We start from the raw sequence: 23,833 nt of genomic DNA, 5'->3' as shown, positions 1-23,833 counted from the left end.
GCTTTAGAAAACCATAACCGAACTCTGCAGATCCCAGAGGTCACAAGGTCATCCGTAACATGGAGGAAGTGTTTGTATCAGGAGATGAAATCTAAAGGGCAAGATGATCTGAACTCAACTCATCATGTCTTACTTTCAAGAATTCTTGCAGTGAGATGGAAATTGATTTCAAAACCTTTACTCCTAACCAGAGGCATATAGTTAGATAATTCTATTTATTTTCTTCTGGATCACTTTGTGTCTGCTTTTGGACATTAGTATTTTTTACATTCTTTTTTCTCCTTGTTTGTTATACAAAATGAGAGGCATGATGATGAACGCTTGACAATATATATACTTTTTACTTTTTTCCAGGTTATTGATATTGAGATGGGTTTTATGTTTTCACGCTTGTAAACAAACAGTTTTCAGAGGTTGGGTCACCCACAAGTAGCATATTCCAGCATTTCTATCTTTTTCTTCTTCCTTCATATGTCGTCTCAATTTTTCTCTCTTCCTAACACCCAGCTGTCTTCATCCTCTCTCATTGGAGCAGAGCTCGGATTTGTTTTGAGGTGCTGTCATCATTTAAATGTCGTGTTGTATACCTGTTGGGAGAATCACATGGTTAAGCAACTGTACTGCACAAACCTTTAACCTGTGGTCAATACCCAAAGTTTTTCTATTATATTACACTTACAGCATCAGTGGCGAGGCCACACTATTTGTGTTGAGTTGTGTGAAGTAGGGTGGGCCACTATTTTCTACATTAGTGTGTCAAATAACCATAGCCTATGTAACAAGACTCCCCTTTTATTTAATTGTATTTTAGAACATTACATCGAGAAATTTCACTGTAACACAGTTTGTCTTTATTGAGTGTGTGAGACTGCCTAGGGTATGAGTGGGAGGGAGAGAGAAGGAGAAAGCTAGCCCTGTCACCAGCAGCCTGCACATTAGATAAGTTAGGGGTATACGACCTCAACAATGACAGCATGTTTTAGTATAGGCTAGCCAAATTGTGGATGGTAGGCTATAACACAATCTCTAAGCCTACCTGTTGTTACTATATTGTTGTCTTGTGCATATTACACACCTCTTGGCTTAACTATAGCTTATCAGTTTTTGACTTCCATAATTAAGTTAATTCTTTAATTCTTGTTTATGTCTGAGTAGGGCTGTTTGGCAAAGACGGGAAGTTCCTATGGATGTTCCAATTATTCACAATTGAATAGACCTCTGATGTCTGCCTACAAAAACGAACCTAAAGCCCCCTTCTTTGCTTATTTAAGGAGATCAGGGTACCATCTTTGCCCATACAGGTATATCTGGATCTCTTTATAAGGGCAAAGATGGCAGCTTTGGGTCCTTTCTGTAGGTGAACTTCAGAGGTCTATTGACTGTAGGCTGTATGGCAAGCCTGGCAATTTTCTTTTGCCTGATGATGACCCAGCAGGGGCGGATTATGAACTTTCGGGCCCCTGGGCCCAGATGTATTAAGGGCCCCCCACTTATTGTCGTATATGTGGGAGGGGGGGGGGGGGGTTGGGGGTCCTCCCCCAGAAAATGTTTAATTTGTTTGATGTGATTTCCTGTATTCTGGTGCATTTTGGGGATGGCCAATACTAAATTCAATCAGATTCACATCCTACATCCTGATTTGTTGATATTGAGGCAATGATTCCATGCAAAGGCTTGGGCTTCAGGGCCCCCTGACCCCTTGGGCCCCTGGGCCTGGGCCCGGTAGGCCCTTGCAGTAATCCATCCCTGCAGCAGGGTCGAAACGTTGCCTGTTGTGCATTAAATATATGGGAGTCAAAAGCAGTGTTGCAGACATTATATTTTTTTCAATTGAGTAAGTTTTCTTTTGTCCTGCACCTGCCAGAAGGTGGGATGTGCACACAATAACTATTTGCTGAATGTGTGTTTCAGCTTAGCCTGAAAGCCAGCCTGAATTTGCCCTGCCTATACAACATTTGAGGATGTCATGCCTTAATCGTGATAATTACGTGATAGCGGAATCTAATCATCTCACTTCTCAAACGGTAGCAGTTTTGTTGTGAACATAATCATCTCAAGTGCGCTCAGGTGACATAGATGACTGCTATGCTGTTGCTCATCTGTCCATCATTGTATAAAGTCCAGCCGAACCATTAGAGTGGCCCAAACGCAACTTATTCATATTTATACAAACTTCTCAATGGAACGACTCCAGATCAAATTTTCTGCCCGCAAATTTAGAAGTCGAGATAAATTGGTATTCATAGGCTACTACTACAAATCCTTTAAGCAGACAGGATTTTGGCTTCCACTTGGATGAGAATGATGACTTTTGGAAAAAGCAAAAAGTGTGCACAAATCCAAATTGACATACTTTTCCTAAAAGTTGCTTGACCAACTTTACATAACAAAGACAGTCTTAAAGGGTCACTTTTTATGCATTTGAATCCTTATACAATGCAGTTTCACAATTTAAACCATATACAGTATAGTTTATCCACATACATAAAAACATGAAGTTACCTCAGTGCGTTAAGCAGGCCCTCTACACTATTTGAAGGCTGCTCTTTCAACACCTTGATGCAGCCCTTCATCTGCAGAGAAAGTTCATTTACATTTGCAAAGAGATTTCAGTTTTGATAGCCATGTCTTTTGCTGTTCTTAAGTTAAACACTTCATCACAACGTAACCCTGTAACAAAAGTCAGTGGGAACAGAGTTGTATATCCTTCAGAAGTATAGTAAGCCAATGTTGTTTTTATAGAAGCTATTTTAATCATCTTACAGTTTTAGAATGTTTCACAAAAATCCTATCACCTAGTTTCAGCAGTGTATACACACTACACAGCCAGGTGAGTACTAGATTAAAGCAAGGAGCACATGTTGACACTACATGCTTAAGTGGGACAAGTGTGTAGAAATTAATAAATTAAATTTAACATTCATAGAATCACTTGTACAGAAAGCTCGTACCATAAGGACAGTTTTTGGGAAACCCGCCCAGATGTCTCAAGATCATATTAATGACTAACACAAGCACCCAGGGGTTTAAGGCCGTATTATGCAAATGTTTTAGCAAGGAGTCTAAAAACAGGAGATTCATTTGCACTCTTTACTTGTGTACTTCATACTGTAGTTTTGATTTGAAGACACACATATTCAAATGTGCAAGAAAACCAACATTGATACTCTGCATGTATATATATATATATATATATTTAAGAAGGAGGTATCTCTTACATCAATCTTGGAGGTCTTAGCGAAGGCGCCCACTGGATGGACGTGGTCATAAAGAATGATGACGCCCACCATAACCCGCATGCAGAAGAGCATGGTGTCTGTGTTGGTAAAGCGGCATCGATACTCACTACACACACACACACATACACAATCCATAACAAACAGTAGAGCACACATGTTAGTACATGATACTAGCATTGTTCTAAGCACACTGTCAGATTACTTTTTGAATAGACTTGGTGGGGGGAGTACATTAGTGATAGACAATGAATGGATGCTGGATTCTTTTAAAATGAGCTTTTAGACCTGTTGTTGTATGCTCTGATATACAGTACAGATTACATTCATCAGCATGTGGGGCATTGTAGCTCCACAATTTGATAGCGAGGATATACACCAAAGAGAAGGAAAAAGTGGGTGGAAATACGCACGGAGTCTCCAACATGACACGACACACACATGCCATAGTGCTCAGGCAATCTGTTGTGTCTTCAATGGGCAGTGTCTTGTTCTGAAACAAAAAGTACACAGTATACTGTGACCATTGTATTGATAACCTCTAAAATCTAACCCACAACTTTTTTTCTGGCTGTATGCTAGCCCGGCTCATTAGGCACTACACACTACCACCGTCCCACTATGTTAGGTGTGTCTGTTAGATGTGTCTAGGAGATGTGTTAGGGGAGTTACTCTCAGAAGACTTGGGTCTTCTACTTTTGAAGATAGGCAGGGATACTCCTGCTCTGGTAGTACTTGATAGCTCATTCCATCATTGAGAAAACAATACATTGCACCCGGAAAGTTTTCAGACCCTTTCAAGTTTTCCACATTTTGGCTACACAAAATACTACAATAATCCACAAAAAGGGTGTTTAAACTGTTTTGTAAATTTATAAAAAATAAAATAAAAAAGATTGACATATCCCTTTACACAAGTATTCATACCCTTTGTTATGATGCTTGCAATAGAGTACCAAAGTGACATTCCGTTTCCATGACTTTATTAATGTATGGTGAATAAATGTTACACTTGTGTTCACAGCTCCATGCTTTTCTGATGTGACGATGCTAGCACGTTAGTGGCTGTTAGCTAACTATGCTAACGTTAGTTATCTACAGGTCTCCTCCAAGTGATAATCATATTATACCAGTGGTGGCTGCTGGTCTTTCAAAGAGGGGAAGCTCATTTTTGGCCTACATCATACAAATTGTCCATTTATTTATACATAAATTCTGCCTTACGCTTCTTTTCAAGAAAATGAATCAGGTGTAAAATCCACGCTGGCACTGAGCTTGAATAACTTCAGTGACTTTTTATACTACAAAATCGCTGTCAATCAAAAGGAGATGCAGTCTTTCGACAAACCCTCCAATCATCACGCAGAAGTCCGGAGTCCAGGCCAGCCCACTCCTCCATTCACCCCCAGAGACACTGAGTGTCCGTGGGCGGGACATAATCGCAGCATTTACCCATTGACCGACTAGTTTCGAAGCACTGAAAAAAACTGTTCAAAGCAGCCCCATTGAAGTCCATGGACACCAAGATTCAACAGGGAAATGCATTGTGACAGTACGGGAATGTATGAGAAGTAAATTGAGTCAGTATCAGTTCCTGATCCGTAACGCCTATCAGATCAGTTCTGCGCATGCGCATAATTTTGCGCATGCGCAGAAGCTTTACGTGTTTTACGACATTTTACGACACTACCTGATCAGTTCTACACTTGCACGATTACCGGTATTTCATATCCTGAGAACGAGAATGTATAAGTCAAGTCAACATTATTTATATAGCAGTAATAAAGTAGTAAGAGTTGCAATGTCGCCAAGGTGTAGTACACAGACGTCGATATGCGGTTTTGGATCAGTGATATCTGGCTGTTTTCGGAAGCTTTGGCCCAGAGTACCAGCAATCTAGATCATTGTTGAAGATTTTTGTAGAGCCACAGCGTATTCTATGTTATAGCTATGGACACATTCTATGGCTCGTTTGAATGGTGAGACTTTAAGCTCTCAGTGGGTACAAACCGTTTATTTTACATGCCTCTGTTCCTGAGCAATCCCAAGCTAAACAGTGGCTAGTTTTCATCAAAATCCCTGTTTTTTTCCTAGAAATGGAGATATAGCTAGCCTAGAAATCTAGACACACCCTAGCAGCAGCAAATGTAATTTGCAGCCAGGGTAGTCTAGCAACTCTCCGTTGGCTTGTGAAATGAAACTTCTATCAGGCCAATCACATCGTGTATAGAGTCGGCGACGGTTCCACGTGAATTTCCTGCTACTTGAAAACAAAGAAGATGGATGCTGCTGCTGGCGAACAGCGGTCATTGAATCGCGACTCGAGTTAAGCTTTTTTAAAATTGGCAAAAGTTTGATCAACTAGCCAACTAGCTCCACTGGTGGGAAATGTATGGGACTCATGAGTTGAAGCGCTATCCTATTGCGTGCAGAGGAAATTTGAAAGACAACTGTTTATCCCGCCCCTCAGATTGACCACTGCCAAAGTTCCCAGACCCTACATCTTGATGTGGGTCTGGCTCGTCAGGCTAAGATATAGAGTCTTTTATGAAATATGCGCTGTTTGAGCCTGTCACTCTTCTGACACTTACATTTCTGGGTCAAAGGACTTGTGTAAGATAAATCATCAGTAGAAAGGTGGACTCATCCAGCGTTGTCAGGCGAAAACGCACCTGCTGCAATATCTTTTTCTTCAACTTTTTCATTTTCCCCTTCAGCACCTGAGAAGTGTTGCCTGTAAAGTTTCCGGGAAGTGACCTAGCGATACCTAGCGAGACTGCCACCTAGTGATAAACCCACAAAAATAAATGGCCTGGTTTTGACCTGACGTGCATGCGTCACACATTCGACCCAAAGCGGCAACCATCAAAAGCTGAGTTATGATAAAATGTTCAGATTGTGCGTTTTCATGAGTTTTCGATCGTCATCTATTTCAGTTCTATTCATCATAAGAGTTCCCAAAATTACACATAAGGTGTGTTAGAGTGTCTATTTTCGTAATTTAAGAAAAAAGCCAAAAAATGCAATATTGCGTTTTTGACACTCAAGGTGTTAAGAAAACAGACTCGCTGTGAACTGCATAATGCACTCTGGTGCATCCTACTTATATCAATGGTCCTTGAGATGATGCTTCTAGAACTTGATTGGAGTCCGCCTGTCCCTACATGAATTTATTGGACATTATTAGGAGAGGCACACATCTGTCTATATAAGGTCTCACAATTGATGGTGTACACTATGTCATAGTGAAAACCAAGCCAGGAGGTTGAGAGAATTGTCCATAGACCTGCGAGACAAGATTGTGTCAAGACACAGATCTGGGGAAGGATACAAAAAAATTTCTGCAGCATTGAAAGTGCCCAGAGCACGGTAGCCTCCAACATTCTCAAATGGAAAAGTTTGGAAAAACCAACAGTCTTCCTAGATCTGGCCTCTCAGCCAAACTGAGTAATCCAGGACGAAGGGCCTTGGTCAGACAGGTAACCAAGGATCCAATGATCACTATGAATGATAACATGGGAGAACCCTTACAGAATGACAACCATCAATGCAGCTCAGTGCCTGGTTTCTACCACACATGCCGTTGAATTGTGGCCAAATAGTTCAATCTTCGTTTCATCAGACCCAAGGAGTTTGCTTCTCATGGTCTGAGAGTCGTTCAGGTGCTTTTTGGCAAACTCCCGGCAAAAAATGGCTTCCGTCTGGCAACTTTAACATAAAGGCCTGATTGGTGGAGTGCTGCACTGATGGTTGTCCTTCTGTAGGCTGTAAGAGTCTGAAACATAACAAAATGTAGAAAACTTTCCGGGTGCACTGTAAATGAGAATAATCTAGATTGCTGTGTGTATACGGTACTGCCTGACATTCATTGGAGGAACACAGCAACTGAGGGGGAGCATAATCCTTCATGATAGCATTAAGACGTGGGAGCAGACTCTGCGCCAAGTGCACCAAGTATCAGGATGTCTGAGTCTAACAGGAGACTCAATCTCACCTCCGACACAAACTTGGTTGTGGCATTGCTCAGCGTCTTCAGCATGGGTGTAGCTTCAGCATAAAACAGGGACATTCGATTGGCCATCTCATTGTTCACCTCATTCTCAGCCTCCAGCTGTCAGACATTTATAACAATAATTGCAAGATCAACTCACATGTTAGTATAGAATTCACACATTAGATCTTAGGCTTGCACTGCTTAATGAGGACCAAAGCTGTATGAACTGTATGAGCTAGTCATCATAATATTATCATTGTTCTCAACATGCTTATCACAAAGACACATCTGTCAGGGTTAGGGTTTTCTGCAGTCCCCATCAGATTAGATCTCTGTTATTCTATGCCAATTACTCAGCACACCTGTTGATTGTTTAGTCGGTTCCTACTGATGGTCCTCCTGTAGTAGCTGAAGTCATTCTGAATGGCAGGATTTGTCATCTGTAAGAGGCATTTAAAAATGTAAACTTTTTTTTCACAACTAAAACTGTTATCCTCTATGAGTTTTGAGATGAAAGTTTTATTGATAGGATGTGCGTAACAATGTCATCTTCACCAACTTTGGCTAAAGCGATTCAGTGGTCCTGTCTACTAATCAGTCTGATCTTTGACTACCTGATTCAAGCTTTAGATGATTCTTTCTTTGTGCCGAAAGAAAGATCCACTAATTTGAAAATCACTCAACTGGATGTGTGTGTATGTATTTTGATATTTTCTATACTATCCTCCTCTTTCCTGTAGTCTTCTGGCTCTGTTGTCTGTTGTGTGCATGCTAAGTCTATATGTGTGTTTTTTCTGCTCACCTTGAGCTCATCAAAGCTGAGAGTGAAATGGAGGATCTCGGCGAACTGCTTTGCCAGTGCCTGCTCCCGCTCTAGATGCTGCATAGGGGCATATGGTGGACTTGTGAGTGCCTCCAACAGGCTGCGTAACGCATTCTCTGTGTGAACCATGAAACAGAAGAAACAGCCTCAGTTATCAAGTCACTGCTTTAAAGGTACACTATGCAGGTTTAGGTATTTTGGGCGACTGTAGAGCTCCCTCTAGAGTCGCAATATATTTATATTTTATTCTCCTGTTGTAAATAGCAAACTTCTCGTGATTTATCCCCCCTGTACACAATGACAATGCTTTTGTTGTGGAGGTGAAGGATTAACAACAGGCAAAAACTCCAAAGAGCTATATTTACTGACAAGGTAATGTTTCACAATGGCCGTTCTTGAAGTTGCATGGCTGGTTTTCTCGGTAGCGAGTCGCTACACCTCTGCTGTATACTGTAATTATGCTAGGTGAACAATTTGCCTATTATAAGTTCGTTTACCATCAAATTGGCTTCGTAAAGGTGAAAATCTTACATAGTGTACCTTTAGCACTGCAATGGCCTAACACTCTAAAATATTTGATATGTGATTGTGATCCGGGGTGAAACTAATTTTAAATTCTTGCCCTTACTTCTACCACAACCTTTATTGCATCATATTGTTCTCCTCTCCTCTGTATATCTGCCAACTTTTTAATTAAGCTTGGAGTGAGATTTGGTATAGGTGAACAACTCTCAACACACCTAAACAGGCCACATTATTTTATTATTAGCCTATGTGTAGAACATTTACCAGGACCTGTTATTTGGCTCACTTTCACTCTCTCTTCTTTCCCTGCCTTCTTTGGAAGGCCCCCTGCCTATCCTCTCCTAAGTTCTCATGTCTTCCTTATTTTTATATTCATCTTCATAAAAAATATAAGAAAAATCCGCACACTCTAGTCTGTGCAAAAAAGGTTTTTACTTTGAATCTGCACGTAGTACAGTAGATCCCTCTGCCTGTCTGGTCTGTGGTCTGCCGACTGACCGACAGATGAGCAGTGATCTTTCACTTTATTACTAATGTTCAGGTTAATGAAAAATGTATTGCTAATAGACTATATAGCATTCATTTAGTAAAAACTAAACAAGGCATTCCCTAATTTCTTTAATCTAGGCCTAGTTTCTTTTTTGCATGGGTTGATTGTACGTTTCCAAGTTACTTTGTTTCTGTCTGTCTGTCACTATTATTTCTCCATATAAATGATGATAGCCTTCATCGTATAGAAGGTAATGTAACAAACGGTGTGGTGCATTCCATAATTAGTTTAATAGTTCGATTATTGGTTGATAAATAAGACACTGTTGCACTTTCGTTTCTGAGACATAGTCAGATGCACTTATAGAAAGTAACCTATACATAGCTGTAAGCATGTTTTAAATCCATCTTATGCCTTCCTTAAAGCATGCATCTCGTTATATGTTTAATTTAAAGGTCACGTACATTGGAGGAAGCTTAGACGAAAAGTTACTGTGAAAAAATCCCCTGAGACAGGTGATTAGAGATTGATGATGTCATTTTAGAATGACACCCCATCTGTTAATGTTGAGTGTATTTGAAAAACTCAATGAAAAACACAATGAAAAACTGAAACACCAACCATAGAGAACACAACATTAATTTATCTGCTGTAGAAACCGTTTCGGTAACACTTTCTATGAAGGTTGTATTTATAACGCCCTATGAATGCATTTATAATGTTTTATAAGGTGTCTATAAAGCATTGTAATGCTCATTATTACCATCTATATGTATTCACAAGTCGTCATAACCAACTTCATGATGCATTATGACAGCTAATTATGAATGCTTATAATTTTAATCTGAATAATGCATTATAAATATGTCAAGATCTGCCTACTCACTTGTCAGTTTTATGATGCATCATAACTACTTTGCTTTGCTAAATGTATAGTGATGCATAAAGAGTCTTGATTTCTACTGTAGTCCTATTTATATCTATAGCTATAAGTATATGTAATAAAGTTATAATAATTTATACATCTCCGTACAGCACACAATTATAAACAGCTATGGAATATCATAAGTGTTATTTGTCAGCTCTAAGTAAAGTGACAAGAATATGACCCTATTATTAACAGATATAAGTTCACTGAGTGGTGCAATGAACTAAGTACCGAGTCTAGCATCTTAACCCCATATGCACAATATTATAAATCACTATGTTAAGTAGAGCAAATGAGGTGTTGTTATAAATAGATATAAGGTTATTATAAACAAAATGAGTCACAATGAAATGAGAGCCTGGACAGTAAAGACAAAAGGAATGCATTTAGTTAACTTTATTTTCATTTAAACCAACACACATAATCAGACTGATTATCAATGCTCTGAGCACATTACACAAACACAATGAGACAGGCCAAAAAAGTGGCACTGCATGGTCCTATATTTTGTGGTGGTGGTTATTATTGGAATAAAACTCACAATGCCACTGAAATCTATCTTGGGACATTATGAAAGATTAAAATAGACCTTTGGTTTAAATGAATATAAAGTGAACTAAATGCATTCCTTTTGTCTTTACTGTCCAGGCTCTCATTTCATTGTAGGATAATAGGGTCATATTCTTGTCACTTTACTTAGAACTGACAAATAACACTTATGATATTCCATAGCTGTTTATAATTGTGTGCTATAGGGAGATGTATAACTTATTATAAATGTATTACATATACTTATAGCTATAGATATATAGGACTACAGTAGAAGTCAAAACTCTTTATGCATCACTATACACATTTAGCAAAGCAAAGTGGTTATGATGCATCATAAAACTGACAAGTGAGTAGGCAGATCTTGACATATTTATAATTCATTATTTAGATTAAAATTATTATCATTCATAATTAGCTGTCATAATGCCTCATGAAGTTGGTTATGACAACTTGTGAATACATATAGATGGTAATAATGAGCATTACAATGCTTTATAGACACCTTATAAAACATTATGAATGCATTCATAGGGCGTTATAAATACAACCTTCATAGAAAGTGTTACCACAGTTTCTCACTGATTGGATGAATGCACTATCCATTTTTTTTAACACTGCTTTCACATAGCCTGATCAGAGAAGGTTCATTAAAGGTTCTCTAAGCACGGTTGGGTGACTGCAACAGAACAACTGCTTTGACTACAACAGAAACTGCTTTTCTCTCTTTGAGAATGTTTACGATGTCAAAATGCACCAAATTCGTGTTACATGCAAGGATGATCATGCAGCAGCATCTAACTTGAACGCTACTTACTCTAATTAATTGGGAAACGCATCTTGAGTGCGCACCAGAGAGAGAGATAGACTGGCAGGTTCCAGGTGTCATTGTTGATAATATATGAAACTTATAACAGCTTGTAACAACTTAATATTATGCATAGTATTGTTCATATTGTGTTATCAATGTGGCACAAGCAAACAAGGCTAGAGTTTATGGATTAGCCTTGTATCTTACAAGAGCTGGTGAAAGGGTTTTATGAGAAAGCTTAGACTGAGCAACCTTAAAGTGACAATGCACCATATAGCCAATTTCAACAGCATACAATTAGAAGCATATACATATATTAATACATTTATTTATTTTTTTATTTTTATTTAATTTTATTTTATTTTTTTTTGGGGGGGGGGGGGGGGGGGGTCCCAGATTTTCACAAATCAGATGTGGCAACCCTACCCTCCCGTGCAACTGAAATTGTCATATTGTCATGAATGCGCATCTTGTTGGTGATCATGGACCAGGCTGCGTAACAAAACTTAGAGTGTTGTTGTGTCTTCTGCTTTATTGTTGTGGTTTCATTTTTACTGTTTTACTGTTGTTGTGTCTCCCATTTGTTGTGTTGTGCACTTCAGGGCCACTGTAGATGGGCCTTGATAACGGCCTCAATAGCTGTTTCTACAGAGCTGACACTGTTGTCATGGTGACACCTACAAAAATATCAGCAGTAAGGAAGTGAGGCAAGGTATCTCTTGTTAGCTCAGAACTACCTGTTCTAATCTGCTACTAAATATCACTTCTGATACCAGCTTCTCTCTCTCTCTCTCTCTCTCTCTCTGTGTGTGTGTGTGTGTGTGTGTGTGTATGTGTGTGTGCATTACTTCTTGTGAAGGTCATTTGTGATATATTAACACTGCACTGATAAGTCGCTGAAGAGCAGGGGAAATATGGCTTTCTACTTACCTAGACGGAGGGAGAACTCATAGAAGCGTTTCAGTTTAGCGACCAGAGGACAGACCGCATTCCAGGCCTTCTCCTGCAGCTGTAAGTCACCTGGATTCTGAATGGCCTGAGACAGAGAGAGATGAAGAGATCAAAGTTAAGGATCCTTGAGAGAGAAGAAAGGGGAACAAAAGAAAGAACTGAGTGGTAGAAAGAGGGTAAAAAAAGGAATAAAAATGTGGTGCTGATGTGATTCTGCGTAAGTTAGTTTTTAGCCTTTTCTCTTTACTTCTCACATTCATCTGTCCATCCCTCTCAGTCTTTGGTCTAATACAGACAGCTCATGCATAACTGAATAAACCACATAACCAACCATAAACACATGTGAAACATGGCCAGTGAAAAAGGAAACCACAAATAAGAGACCTCATGAAATAAAACCTGTTAGCTGTGATATGTGTGTACAGTAGTTGTCCTAGTCCCCCTTTAGTCATTTCCACACTCTAAGTTTGGTGAGATCTGTAGAAGAAGTACTGTCTAAACAAACATAACCAGTTATAATGTGGAGTAGACTAACGCAGACTAACACAGTCCCATCAGGATTTTCCCAGGGTTTGTTGTGACCAAAAATAACTGCTTTTCCAGCTAGGATTCTCAAAACGTGCATTTATTGGTAAGATTTCATTTCCTATGTTCCTATGTCAGTTGCAATACGATTTTGAACCAAACATTTGTGATATTGCATTCAATTCCTGTTAAATCACGCTTCATGGGAACACGTTTGCAACTTTGGAGCATGGTAGTCCGTGGAAAAAATAGCCCCACATTTAGGCATAGGGCTTAAATCTATCCTGAAATATTAAATATTTGGACATTACTAGCAAAATGCTAGCATGCTAGCATAGACATATACATCGGCATATTCTGCTGCTCTTATACTGTTCATACTGCACATACACTTTACTACTCTTATAATGTTACCAAAGATCCTTGATTACTAGCTCCGCTTGAACCGTCTCTGATGTTACTGTTACTACACTGTACATGTATGTAGGCCCTGAATAGGCTCTATCCATATTTATTCTGTTTTTTATATATTACTGTTAATACATTGCACATACTTTTATTTAATTTACATTACTGCAAACCATACCACTTTCTTAATACTACTACACTATACAGTATGTCTTATACTGTTTACTGCCCCATCTGTCTATACTATGTAGAAGTGGATGCCCATCAAAAGTATTATGACCAAGATGCACCAGAAAGATAATAAATTGGGTAAAAGCCAATCCACACATCACCTCTAGAGAGTTAAAGACCTCGATGGCAGCATCCGGAATAAATCTACATGTGTCTATATACGGTATATATTGTTGATGTTATGGAAATTAAGGAGATTTTAAGAAATTAATTAATATTGATATTGATATACAGTACAATGATACAATAATAAAATAATACAACTATTTTGCATATGAGGATTGATTGAAATATAACTAGAAATATCAATGGTATGTGAAAATATTTACTGTTTATGTCATGTTAAAAAGGCCTACATACGGAACACCAGATATCTACTAAAGTTAGCATGCAACCTCCTCCTCTAGCGAAAAACTGCAAGCTGTGTCAGGACTAGTGTTATTAGGGCCCGAGCACCAGAGGTATACTGCATTAGCCATGCCAATTAATACATCCCATATCTTCTGCACTATTTCAGTATTTCTGTATCATCAATATCCTGATGAAGGGACACATTTTTTGTTCTAGCTTCAAGACTACTTTCCATTAACTTAACAAAATTAAATACTCAGCAAAATTCTCTAGTATTTGACTCTAGTAGATGAGTTGTTGAACGGCTCAATATGTCTTAATTTTGATGTGTTAAATAATACCTTACTTCTCCTGTAATCTTACTGTCTAACCTCTCCTGGTGTAATGAAAGCAGAATTAATTTATTGTATGTGAGAGGAACAGACATCATCCAGTACTTAGGGTTAATAGATGATGTAGTCACCTATCTAGGGTTAAGCTGTAGACATAAATTATATAGGATAACATCTGTCAGTTATGACCTGTAAGTAAGCAAAATCAAAGCTTAATTCCCTTACCTCTCGTATTTCCTGTCCTGCCCCATTGTAGGACTGCAGCTCTGCCAGTATGCCATGGGCCTCCTCCAGAATGGCGCTCACCTGATTCCACACTGCTGTCTCTGCCTCTGTGGGCTGGGCATCTGAGCATGGGGGGTCAAAGGTTAAGGTTAGAGGCAAAAACAAATGTACACTAGGACTGGCACCTTAGTCACATTCAATGTTAGTTAGAACAGTCAAACACGGTAGTATCGTGTCAGAACTGGACACAAAGCATGTTCTACACAGTAGACAGTTCGCCAAACATATTTAGTTTTTCTTCTGAAACAAAAATATCACCCTTGTGGACATACCTATTTTCCTTAGGTTAATGTGTGTGTTTTTGTATTAATATGCCTGATCAGTAGCTTGCCTTTGTTCGCTGAACATCATCACGTTTGTCATCTTTGACGTGAACAGCATATGCCAGGATCCAACCAATCACAGTCACGTGCATTCAAAACAACCAATGGCTGCGCTGATAGTGACAGTGCTAAACAGATATAGATGTGTTTTTGTTTTTTATTTTGTATATGTGTTTGCTGCATGGTTTGGTACGAGTTTAATGCACCAATTTAAGTTTAATTTTACTGCTGGTCATGACCCTGGATGTTGTATAACGGGAATTTCGTCAATGGGATCCTTTACAGATGGATTTGCAGAGTAAATTCAAATTTGCTTACAGGTTTGCCTGTAAGCAAATTTCAGGCTAGGATGTTGCGGTAGATGTATTTAGAGTTTTGAAAGTATGACTACAGATTGGACAATCGCAAGAAACTATAATGACATTCCATGCGAACATGGGAGGGTCTGCACACAGATTTCTATGAAACATATTAAAAAACATTGACAAACTGTAAATTAATCCTCCCTGATGTTCTGCTAAATGTACAAAAACGCTACTGGGCCTACTTCCTCAACCAATTTTTGCTTAATTGAGCTTTGCGACATGTCAATGAAATAGAATGTGTGTAATGATTTGTATGTGTATGTGTACACTTCACATACACTAGAAGTGAAGTGTAAACATGCTCTGGTCTGACAATATACACATATTACCTCTAATTATCTCCTAACTTAAATTGAACTTGGGATGAGACAAGCAGATGGATATTTCGCAGCTGAGATATAACCCTCCTCTTATCTCACCCAAGTCCAAGTTCAACTGAAAATCTAAAAATACTCTGTTCTTCTTCTTTTCTCGCCTTATTTCTCCTATAAGGTCTCTTAGGAGTATCAGGTGAGATCTCAATAAGAGAATTACTTCTCGTGTGAAAGAAAAAAAAATGAGACAATACATTTTCCCTTGGGATGTTCTGTTGATCTTTATCCATTAAACTTGGGTCCCATCCTGTAGGTCCTGTAAGTAATTATTAATTGTAATGGCAATTTATGACGTTTAGAATTCAAAAAATATAAAAATAATAACTGGATAGGAAACATCAGTATACAATATGTGTTTGAATATAGTTAGTGTTTTTAAATCCAAATATGTCCAAAAACACATTCAATGATTTCATTCACTATCATACCTACCTAAAGATACTTCAGAAAAGCAATTGATCCTATACAGCAGACTATATCATGAGGTGCATTAAATTGCTATTTGTGAGCCACATTCTCAGTGATACACACATACTTGATGTGCTTACACAAGCTGCCTTAACTGTGTGACCAGCCTCCTTCTAGTAACCTCACATGCTATTAAGATGACATGAATCGAAGACATTTGGTTACATTTAGATCCCTAGACTATCTATAGATGCTCAGATTATAAACAAACTGTTAAAACATTTCTATTAAGGTTGAGGTTAGGGTTAGGATTTGTGTTTGTTTAATGTGATGTTCAGTGAACAATTAGAAAGACTGATCTTGAATTTCAACAAACCATATCATTTTGATATCACACTGACCTACAATGTGTGTGGGGGATTACAGAACTAACAACATTTTGGAAAGCTTTACGTGGGTCTCACTACTTAACTATAAGGCTCTGAGGCTGCTTAGCATTGCTGAAGTTATTCAAACTGAAATGTCTACAGTATGTACAGGATAAGTGTAAGGTAAGATAAGTGCTGTGGGACAAAAGTATCATTAGGAGGAATCTGTTAAGAGAAAGGTTGAACTAAAGTTAAGGGTTAAAACATACAGCACACACTATAGAAAATAGACACAGGGATTGATACAGAGGGTACGCAAAAGGATGGTACAATTAATGGAAAATGTCACACCATGGGTCCTTGTTTGTTGGCTGAAACTAAATGACCTATTCCACCTGGACAGATTGTGTTAAACTCCAGCAATGAATAAAAAAGTCTACTGAAGCTTATGTTTTACATTCAGTTTAAAGTTATTGCTTTGCATTTGTCCTCAACATTTGTTTTTTGTGCAACACTGTGCAATGCATGAGTCTTTAGTTTCTGCCAGCAGTTTTCACACTCAAACTAGAGCCCCATGTGTTGATCATTTCATCTTTTGACAGCAAAAAGCAAAACATGGCCTGGCATTCTTACAGGGAGGCTACAATGGGCACGTAACTGAAGCGTTCCGTTCACGGAGCGTCTGCTAAAACCATTAGCTTCCACTGCAATGGAACTGGCTACACCAGACCTTGATATCGGCCCGTACATTCAAAAAATTAGACCAGTTTTCTAAAACTATTTGTATGCGACATGAACGGAGCGCTTCAATTGCGGACCTGGTGTAGCCCAGGTGTCAGATTTTTCACCTAATTGTATGTATTCACTGCTTGGTGATTTTTTTAAGAGGAATTTGCATATTATGTGTCATAGCAGTATTGAGATTAGATATATAATTTTAATCTATGAGCAATTATATTAAACTATGTGATATTTAGAGAGCAGAATACCAGGACATAATATGATGCACATAAAGACATGGCCGAAGTGAGAGGGAATGAGAGTCAAATAATAGAATGTGGAGAGTAAAGCAGCAAAAACAAAGATGATGATATCTCACGTTCAAAGTCAAGGTAAACTATGGGACCATGCTCATTCTCAGCACAAGCCAGCACCTTCATGAGGTTTCCCATCACTCCCCTGGAACACAGAGATCGAAGAGGGTTTGGGTGAGGGATTGTAATGTGGTTTGGATCTGGGACCAAGAGGATGTGTGTGTAAAGGATAAGAGTGGAGGCTTTTCTTCATACAAAAGCCTCCATGACTTGGTGATGGAATATATGTGTGCGTGTGTGTATATTGGGTGAAGGAACGTTAGGGAACAACAGTACAGGTTTCCTTCAGGTGATGGGTTTAGCAACAGTGGTCTCTTCTCCAACTGTTTGTCTCCAGCTGAAACAGACTGAACATGTCAGAGACCAGATTCTCTCTAAAACGTTCACAAAATCTGCTACATAGCATACCACAGACAAAAAAATCTGTCTTCTCATGCTTTCTCATCTCAATTTGATGATTCATTTGATTTGGGAATTAGATGGTTGACACTGTAAAGAAACCACGGCAAGTGGAGAGATTGCCCAGAAAAAAACAAAAGCATTCAACATCTATCAGACAATCTGAATACACCCAACAACACACCCTTAACATAAGCTTTTCACCACTCACCAGCTCTCCCAATATGCATCAAACACACTAAGGGCCGTGATCAGACAGCGCACTGTTTTTGCTGTGAGAGACGTCTTTTTTCTGTTGTTTTATATTGAGTTTTGCGTGTTGCTAATGCACGATGGGCACCTTGTGTTTTCTGCGCCTGTTGTGCCTTTTCTGAGTGGAAAAGTGTCCAACACCATTCATGATTTTATTAAAAATGGTGGATGTTCCTTTCATTCTCAGTGGAAAATATAATATTTTTAAAAAAAAACTTTTGGCATTAAATTAAAGTAAAATTTTGCTAACATATCTAGTGAGAAAGTTGCATTATATCTTCATTCCGTCAATGCATACTATCGCCTTTCAACAGTCATTGTCAACAAAAAAAAGACAGCATAGTGCACTTTGTGTGTTACACTCCGCAAACTGCCGTCTGTCTGATCACGGCCACAATCACACAAGACACACAAGAGTACAGGATGCCATACCCCAAGCGAAGACTTACTTTCAAAGTCCAGGAAAAAATGTGGACAGTTCTCTAAATCCTTGCCAAGGACCTTAATGAGGTTCCCCATGGCCAGAACACCTGAGCAGGAAGACAAGACATACACAGTACAACTGCATACTTCTCTCTCTCTCTTTGTCCCTGTGTTTGTATGTGTATGTTTGTGATGGACAGAGAGAGAGAGTGTCTGAAGCTAAACTATAAGCTATGGCTATAAGCATACATCTTAACAGGAAGAAAAGACCCACACAATACAATGAACCAGAAGAAGCTACAGTACAGCATGGTCAGAGAGAAAGCCACAAACTATCCGTTTGTAAGGGATAGCCCATCTGAATGTGGTGATGGGTGCAAACTGAATTTAGCCATGTTGCAGAGGTGACCATCAGAGAGTAGGCTCACTCTTATGATTTCAGTGAGTGAAGTGAGTGGTACAGTATATGCTAACTAATGCACTCATCCGTACTTACTATCTGATATTATCATTCTGACTTAAAAGAAAGATCTTTCCAAACCAGAAACCATAGCGGTATGAATGGCTTTAACAGCATGTAGCCTACAACTGCTTACAATGCAGGGTTTATTCCAAGCACAATGTCGGACTACAATGCAGCAGCTTATACCCTGCAAAAGACCATCAGAGGCCTAGCGGAAATGAGGGAAATAAAGTTTACAGAACTGCAGCAGAAGTCAGGTTGGTAAACAAACACAAGACTAGCGGAGATACAAGGTCCTAGTTCCTTTATAGCAAAATCAACCACATTTCATCTGTTGGATTTCAGTTTCAGATGTCAGTCACTCAGAGAAGTTTTGTCAGTTCTTGGTTGTATGTGAATTAGTGCCTGTCTTTCATCTTTCATCTAAAGTGCCTGTGCCTGTCTGGCAAAATCTGTCATGGCAATATCTGGAATTTGGCTTAGCTAGAGCCTTTGTTTTTAGCTTTGGCCTTTGTTTTAAGAAATAATTTGAGCCACATTAGATGAAAGCATATACTCAATACTTCACAATTTCAAATGAGACATTGGATCAAAATGTGATTTTCTCACACATATACTACCAGTCAAAAGTTTGGAGACACTTAGACATTTCCATTCCACTCCATTTTTGACAGAATACCAGCTGAGGTCATTTGCAATGTTTTTTTAATCAGGGCAGCAGTTTTCAGATTACATTATGTGCTTACATACAGTAATTGCAAAAGGGTTCTCGACTGTTGGCTGATCTTAACATTGCCCATTATCAACAACCAGTCATCCAATGTTGCAAAGGCACATTCTGTTTACTAATCTGATATCATTAATCCTCAGTGTCCCACCGGCGGGACAATTACCCCCTCCCCCACCTCCCCCCAACATTCTAAATCAATTGTATGCACCATATTGCTGTGTAGCATAGTAATGTTATACACCATTTGAAACCTTTAGTGGGAATCCAAAAATGACAACTTTTTCATGTACAATCTGTATAGTGCTTTAAATTCTCAGATTAATTTTACTATGTCTCAATTAGATTTGATCCAAAATGCCTCTATGTATATTGGGTCTTGAAATATTCACAGAAATCCATAGAAATTGAATCTTCATGTTGTATTATCCAATATTAGTTGTGCAGATGTATAGTCTATCTTATACACACTCATTGAACCAACAAAGTAAATGCATAAATAGAGAGACTTTTTGGTAATTATTCCATATTTTGTGTAGTTTATATCAGAACACCTGACATACAATCTAAATAGTCCACAAGAAACCTCAAAGTTTACCTTTCATTTGAGACCAGGACTTTGCTACACAAAGGGGTTCATGTGCAGTAAGCATTTGATTGTCAGTATGCATTTTGGATAACCAAAAGTCCTATGGAGAGTTGCCAGGCATTTTATGCATGAGCATACCTTGGCAAATAATGATCTAAAGCACTCATATTTTCATTCTATATTGATCGACTTGCACACAGCTTCACAAGACCTGGTGCTAGGGCTCAGTTGTGTTTCTAAGTGATATCAAGTGACCTAGGGGGCTAAAATGTGGTCAGTTCAGATATGCTTGTAATCCGGCAGAAAGAAAAAATATATTCTAGCCTCTGTAACTCTGTGCCAGTAGCCTCCAGACCCTGATAATCTAGAAAGATTAAGGGTCTGGCAAAGAACAATGTAATGGCCCAACTCAAGGGGCGGCAACAAGCATGCATTTCAAAATCTCACTGCACACAATTGGATAACACTAGACCATGTTTACTCTGAATTATTTCGGACTTCGACGCAATCGGATAACACTACAACCAATGTGTACTGTCCTCCAACGTTGCAGCGCTGTCTTCATCAGTTTAGCTGATTTCCTGGAATGTTGGGGTAAAAGTAACGTGCATCATTGCTCTTTGCCAGAGTGTCTCGCAGAGACAATTCCATTGTGCTCTCGCGAGAACTCTGGATTTCCAGGGTACTGTGCAAGTACATCACACAGTTATTCTGACTGTTTCCTACAAATACTACAGGTTCTTAGCTTTCTGTAGAGGTCAAACATTTGATGGTAGGCCCCAAAAGAGGTGGGAACAATGCCCTCGTAAGTAGGCACAGTGCAATTTCAGGCAAACACATGAAATTTGTATTGGGAATCATTTAAAAGGCTAACAGAAAACATTGGAAACTGCTGCCCTGAGTAAAAAAAACAATGCAAATGATATTCTGTCTACAATGGAGTGGAAAGGAAATGTCTACGTGTCTCCAAACTTTTGACTGGTAGTGTATGTGCAGTTATTCCCTCCTTAGTGAGATCTGCTACACAGTTGCAGTGAAACCCAACAATCCAGACATATAGAGGAGTTTATCTTTAAGACAATACACTACTATTAAATATAACAGACACCAAAACATTAACATTAACTCTTGCATACACAACAGCTAAATGTCTCTGCTGCTACATTAAGTAGAATTACTATTGTGTTCATTAATCACAATCACATTTGAACACATGACACTGTCATGACACATGAACCCTAACCCCAATACTAACCTCTAACCCTAACCCAAATCCTAACCCTAACCCTAACCCTAAACTAATCCTAATCCTAACCTTGTTATGACAAAAACCGAATGACACTTGATGACAGAAGCATTATGACAAAAAATGTCTTTCAAAACAAATTTGTTAAGATTTGACAACAAATATCAGCCATCTGATATCAGTTCTGCTGAAACATCATTGTCTTCTTCAAACACCTCAACTCGACACACCACAGCTAATTATCCTGTTCACTGGACCAATCCCAATGAAAAGCAAACTCAAATGTACCCAACACCGATCTCTATGGTGCTCTCCCCTTCTCTCTGATTCTTACCCTTGTCTTCTTTTTTCTGCTTTTTCTTTAGTTCAGTCTCAGATTTTCTCAGATTCCTTTTTCATTTATGACAGTTTGAATCCAAAGAACTAGTATCTTTTGCCGCATTAGACTACTCCGAGGTTAATTTTGACTCTGTACTTAACAACTTAACACTTCTCTTTTCATGGCTTTTTTTAAAAAAAAGGATGTGGTATGTTTGGAGCTGCTGTGTATTAGGAATGAGTGTGTTTGCGTGTATATAGGGGATGGGTGTGTGTGTAGGTTTAATTTTCAGTAAACCAGCTTCGACAGGCACCAGTTTCAGTTCAGTTTCCTTTATCTGAGAGCAAGGTTGTGAGTGTGTGTGTGTGTGTGTGTGTGTGTGTGTGTGTGTGTGTGTGTGTGTGTGTGTGTGTACTTGGATGATGCATGCATGTGATTGCATGTTTTTGTTTCCTGGTTCCTCAAAAATGCCCTTAAAAAATACCCATATCCTCCATTTTAAGAACTATTTGCCCACCAGTTTCTGTTTTTAGACTAGTCAAGACAACATGATATTTAAGATATTTTATGTGTCCATAGTACTCCATCTTTTTGCTAACATCCTTGGGTACAGACCGAATAGAGAGAGCCTACCTTACCAAACCTAATTGTGGCTGTACATCTTCTTATTGGGGGCCAAGCAGCCAAGCTGAGTAGGAACCCATTGTGTTTCTTCCTTTTCATATATTAATCTTACGTTTATATTATTATGCATTTTCTTTATTCTTCTGTCATTAAGATTATGACAGCCTATAAAACAACATAGTAAAAAAGTTCTGAAATTTAGCACACCTACTAGAGATGCTATCATGATAGTGACACATCAAGTGTCATATCTACTCCTTGATATGGAAGATTTTATATCTGATTTTAAGTTAAGTTTTTTTCACATTCCACAGATTTTGCCAGTTATCACACTATTGACTACAAATGATCAAACCAATCCCCATAGATGGATTTTAGATTTTAGAAATCAATGGTAGAAAGTGAGATCATATTTCTGAAGGTGTTTGAATAAAATGGGACAAAGTTATTTTTATTGCTGCCAGACCCACTTGGGCCAAACTGCCAAACATGTAATGATGGGCTAATTGTCATTTACCATAAAGCTTGGTCTTATAGGGTACTAAAGTGTGACGTCAGGTTTCCTTAGCAACCAATTTTCTGTTCTACACAAACCAAATGAACAACATGAAATATATGCCAGACCAAAGTTTTATAGAAAAGGAACGTTTATTTCACGAATAAGCAGTTTGCTTTTCCGATGATTGAAGCAATTTTTGAGAATAGATCATCTTTAATCTTTAAACTGAAACTGACGTTGTGTAAACCGCTGTCAACATGGTGCAGTGCTTTGCTCCTGTATGCAATCATCAGTCAGAGTCTCATAGCCTACTTTTTTTCAGGTTTGTTTATAAATTCCGAAATACCCCGGTTGACAGTAACGTTATGTAATCAGAACAGATTAGGCCAATTTACCGTTACGTAAATGTATAAACTTTATCTTTTATGCTAGTGGAAACTTCTCCTTTTAATACAGCGGAAGAATATACAAAAGCCTCAACATGTTTCGATCTGTAGTGATTTTCACCTCTTGACATTGATTTATTCTCGTTTTCAAAGAAAGAACACAGCGAAGCAATAGAAAACCCTGGTCTAACCGGGAATCTTGCAGACAGTAAGAATGAACATGGAATAGCTTCTGTGTGTAGGCCTATGTGTGTGTGAGAGAGTGATGTGGTTCAAGTTCGGCAAAGAGATATTGTTCTGAGATTAGAGCCTGGCATCACCTCTGACAGTATGCACTATGTTTGACCTGCATCATGTGGCCATAGAGACTACACAGTTTTGTAGCAAAGCAAAGGACTACATACTCTCTCTCTCTCTCTCTCTCTCTCTCTCTCTCTCTCTCTCTCTCATGCAGTGTTAGGCCTGCTCCCATTTCTCACTTTTAGCCCTACCCCTGCTCCTTTGCCTCTTTGCCACTATAATGGCAAAGCCTCAT

General features: G+C 38.7%; 1 protein-coding gene across 3 annotated transcripts; it reads right to left on the bottom strand.

Annotated features, from left to right (window-relative positions):
• Positions 1-162: 162 nt before the first annotated feature.
• fam49al (family with sequence similarity 49 member A, like) lies at positions 163-22,022 on the bottom strand. Of its 3 annotated transcripts, XM_076302383.1 has the most exons (12): positions 21,805-22,019; positions 18,472-18,552; positions 17,377-17,456; positions 14,380-14,501; positions 12,287-12,392; positions 8,033-8,169; positions 7,593-7,670; positions 7,231-7,347; positions 3,650-3,729; positions 3,219-3,345; positions 2,503-2,573; positions 163-587 (listed from the first exon to the last, which is right to left on the bottom strand). In XM_076302383.1, the coding sequence occupies exons 3-12, from the start codon at positions 17,447-17,449 to the stop codon at positions 524-526; spliced, it is 975 nt and encodes a 324-aa protein (XP_076158498.1). In that variant the 5' UTR covers positions 17,450-17,456; positions 18,472-18,552; positions 21,805-22,019; the 3' UTR covers positions 163-523. The 3 variants fall into 3 exon arrangements, with proteins under 3 accessions (XP_076158498.1, XP_076158499.1, XP_076158497.1); XM_076302384.1 differs by lacking the exon at positions 17,377-17,456 and having other exon boundaries at positions 21,805-22,022; XM_076302382.1 differs by lacking the exon at positions 18,472-18,552.
• Between the last annotated feature and the right edge of the window lie 1,811 nt (positions 22,023-23,833).

This window comes from Alosa pseudoharengus, unplaced genomic scaffold (genome assembly GCF_046254945.1).
Source record: "Alosa pseudoharengus isolate Yale_2024_CS ecotype anadromous, Long Island Sound unplaced genomic scaffold, YU_APseudo_1.1 YU_APseudo_1.1_scf_23, whole genome shotgun sequence".
Taxonomy (NCBI): Eukaryota; Metazoa; Chordata; class Actinopteri; order Clupeiformes; family Clupeidae; genus Alosa; species Alosa pseudoharengus.
The sequence above is the reverse complement of the archived record's forward strand: the minus strand, read 5'-3'. Positions and strand labels throughout refer to the sequence as shown.

Bases quoted from the DNA above. Each gene is read 5' to 3' on its own strand.
- fam49al (XM_076302383.1), bottom strand. From the start codon at position 17,449: ATGGGAAACCTCATGAAGGTGCTGGCTTGTGCTGAGAATGAGCATGGT. The intron at 12,393-14,379 runs GTAAGGGAATTA...TCTCTGTCTCAG, and splicing joins CAGGACAGGAAATACGAGAG to GCCATTCAGAATCCAGGTGA. The intron at 7,671-8,032 runs GTGAGCAGAAAA...TGCCTCTTACAG, and splicing joins TCAGCTTTGATGAGCTCAAG to ATGACAAATCCTGCCATTCA.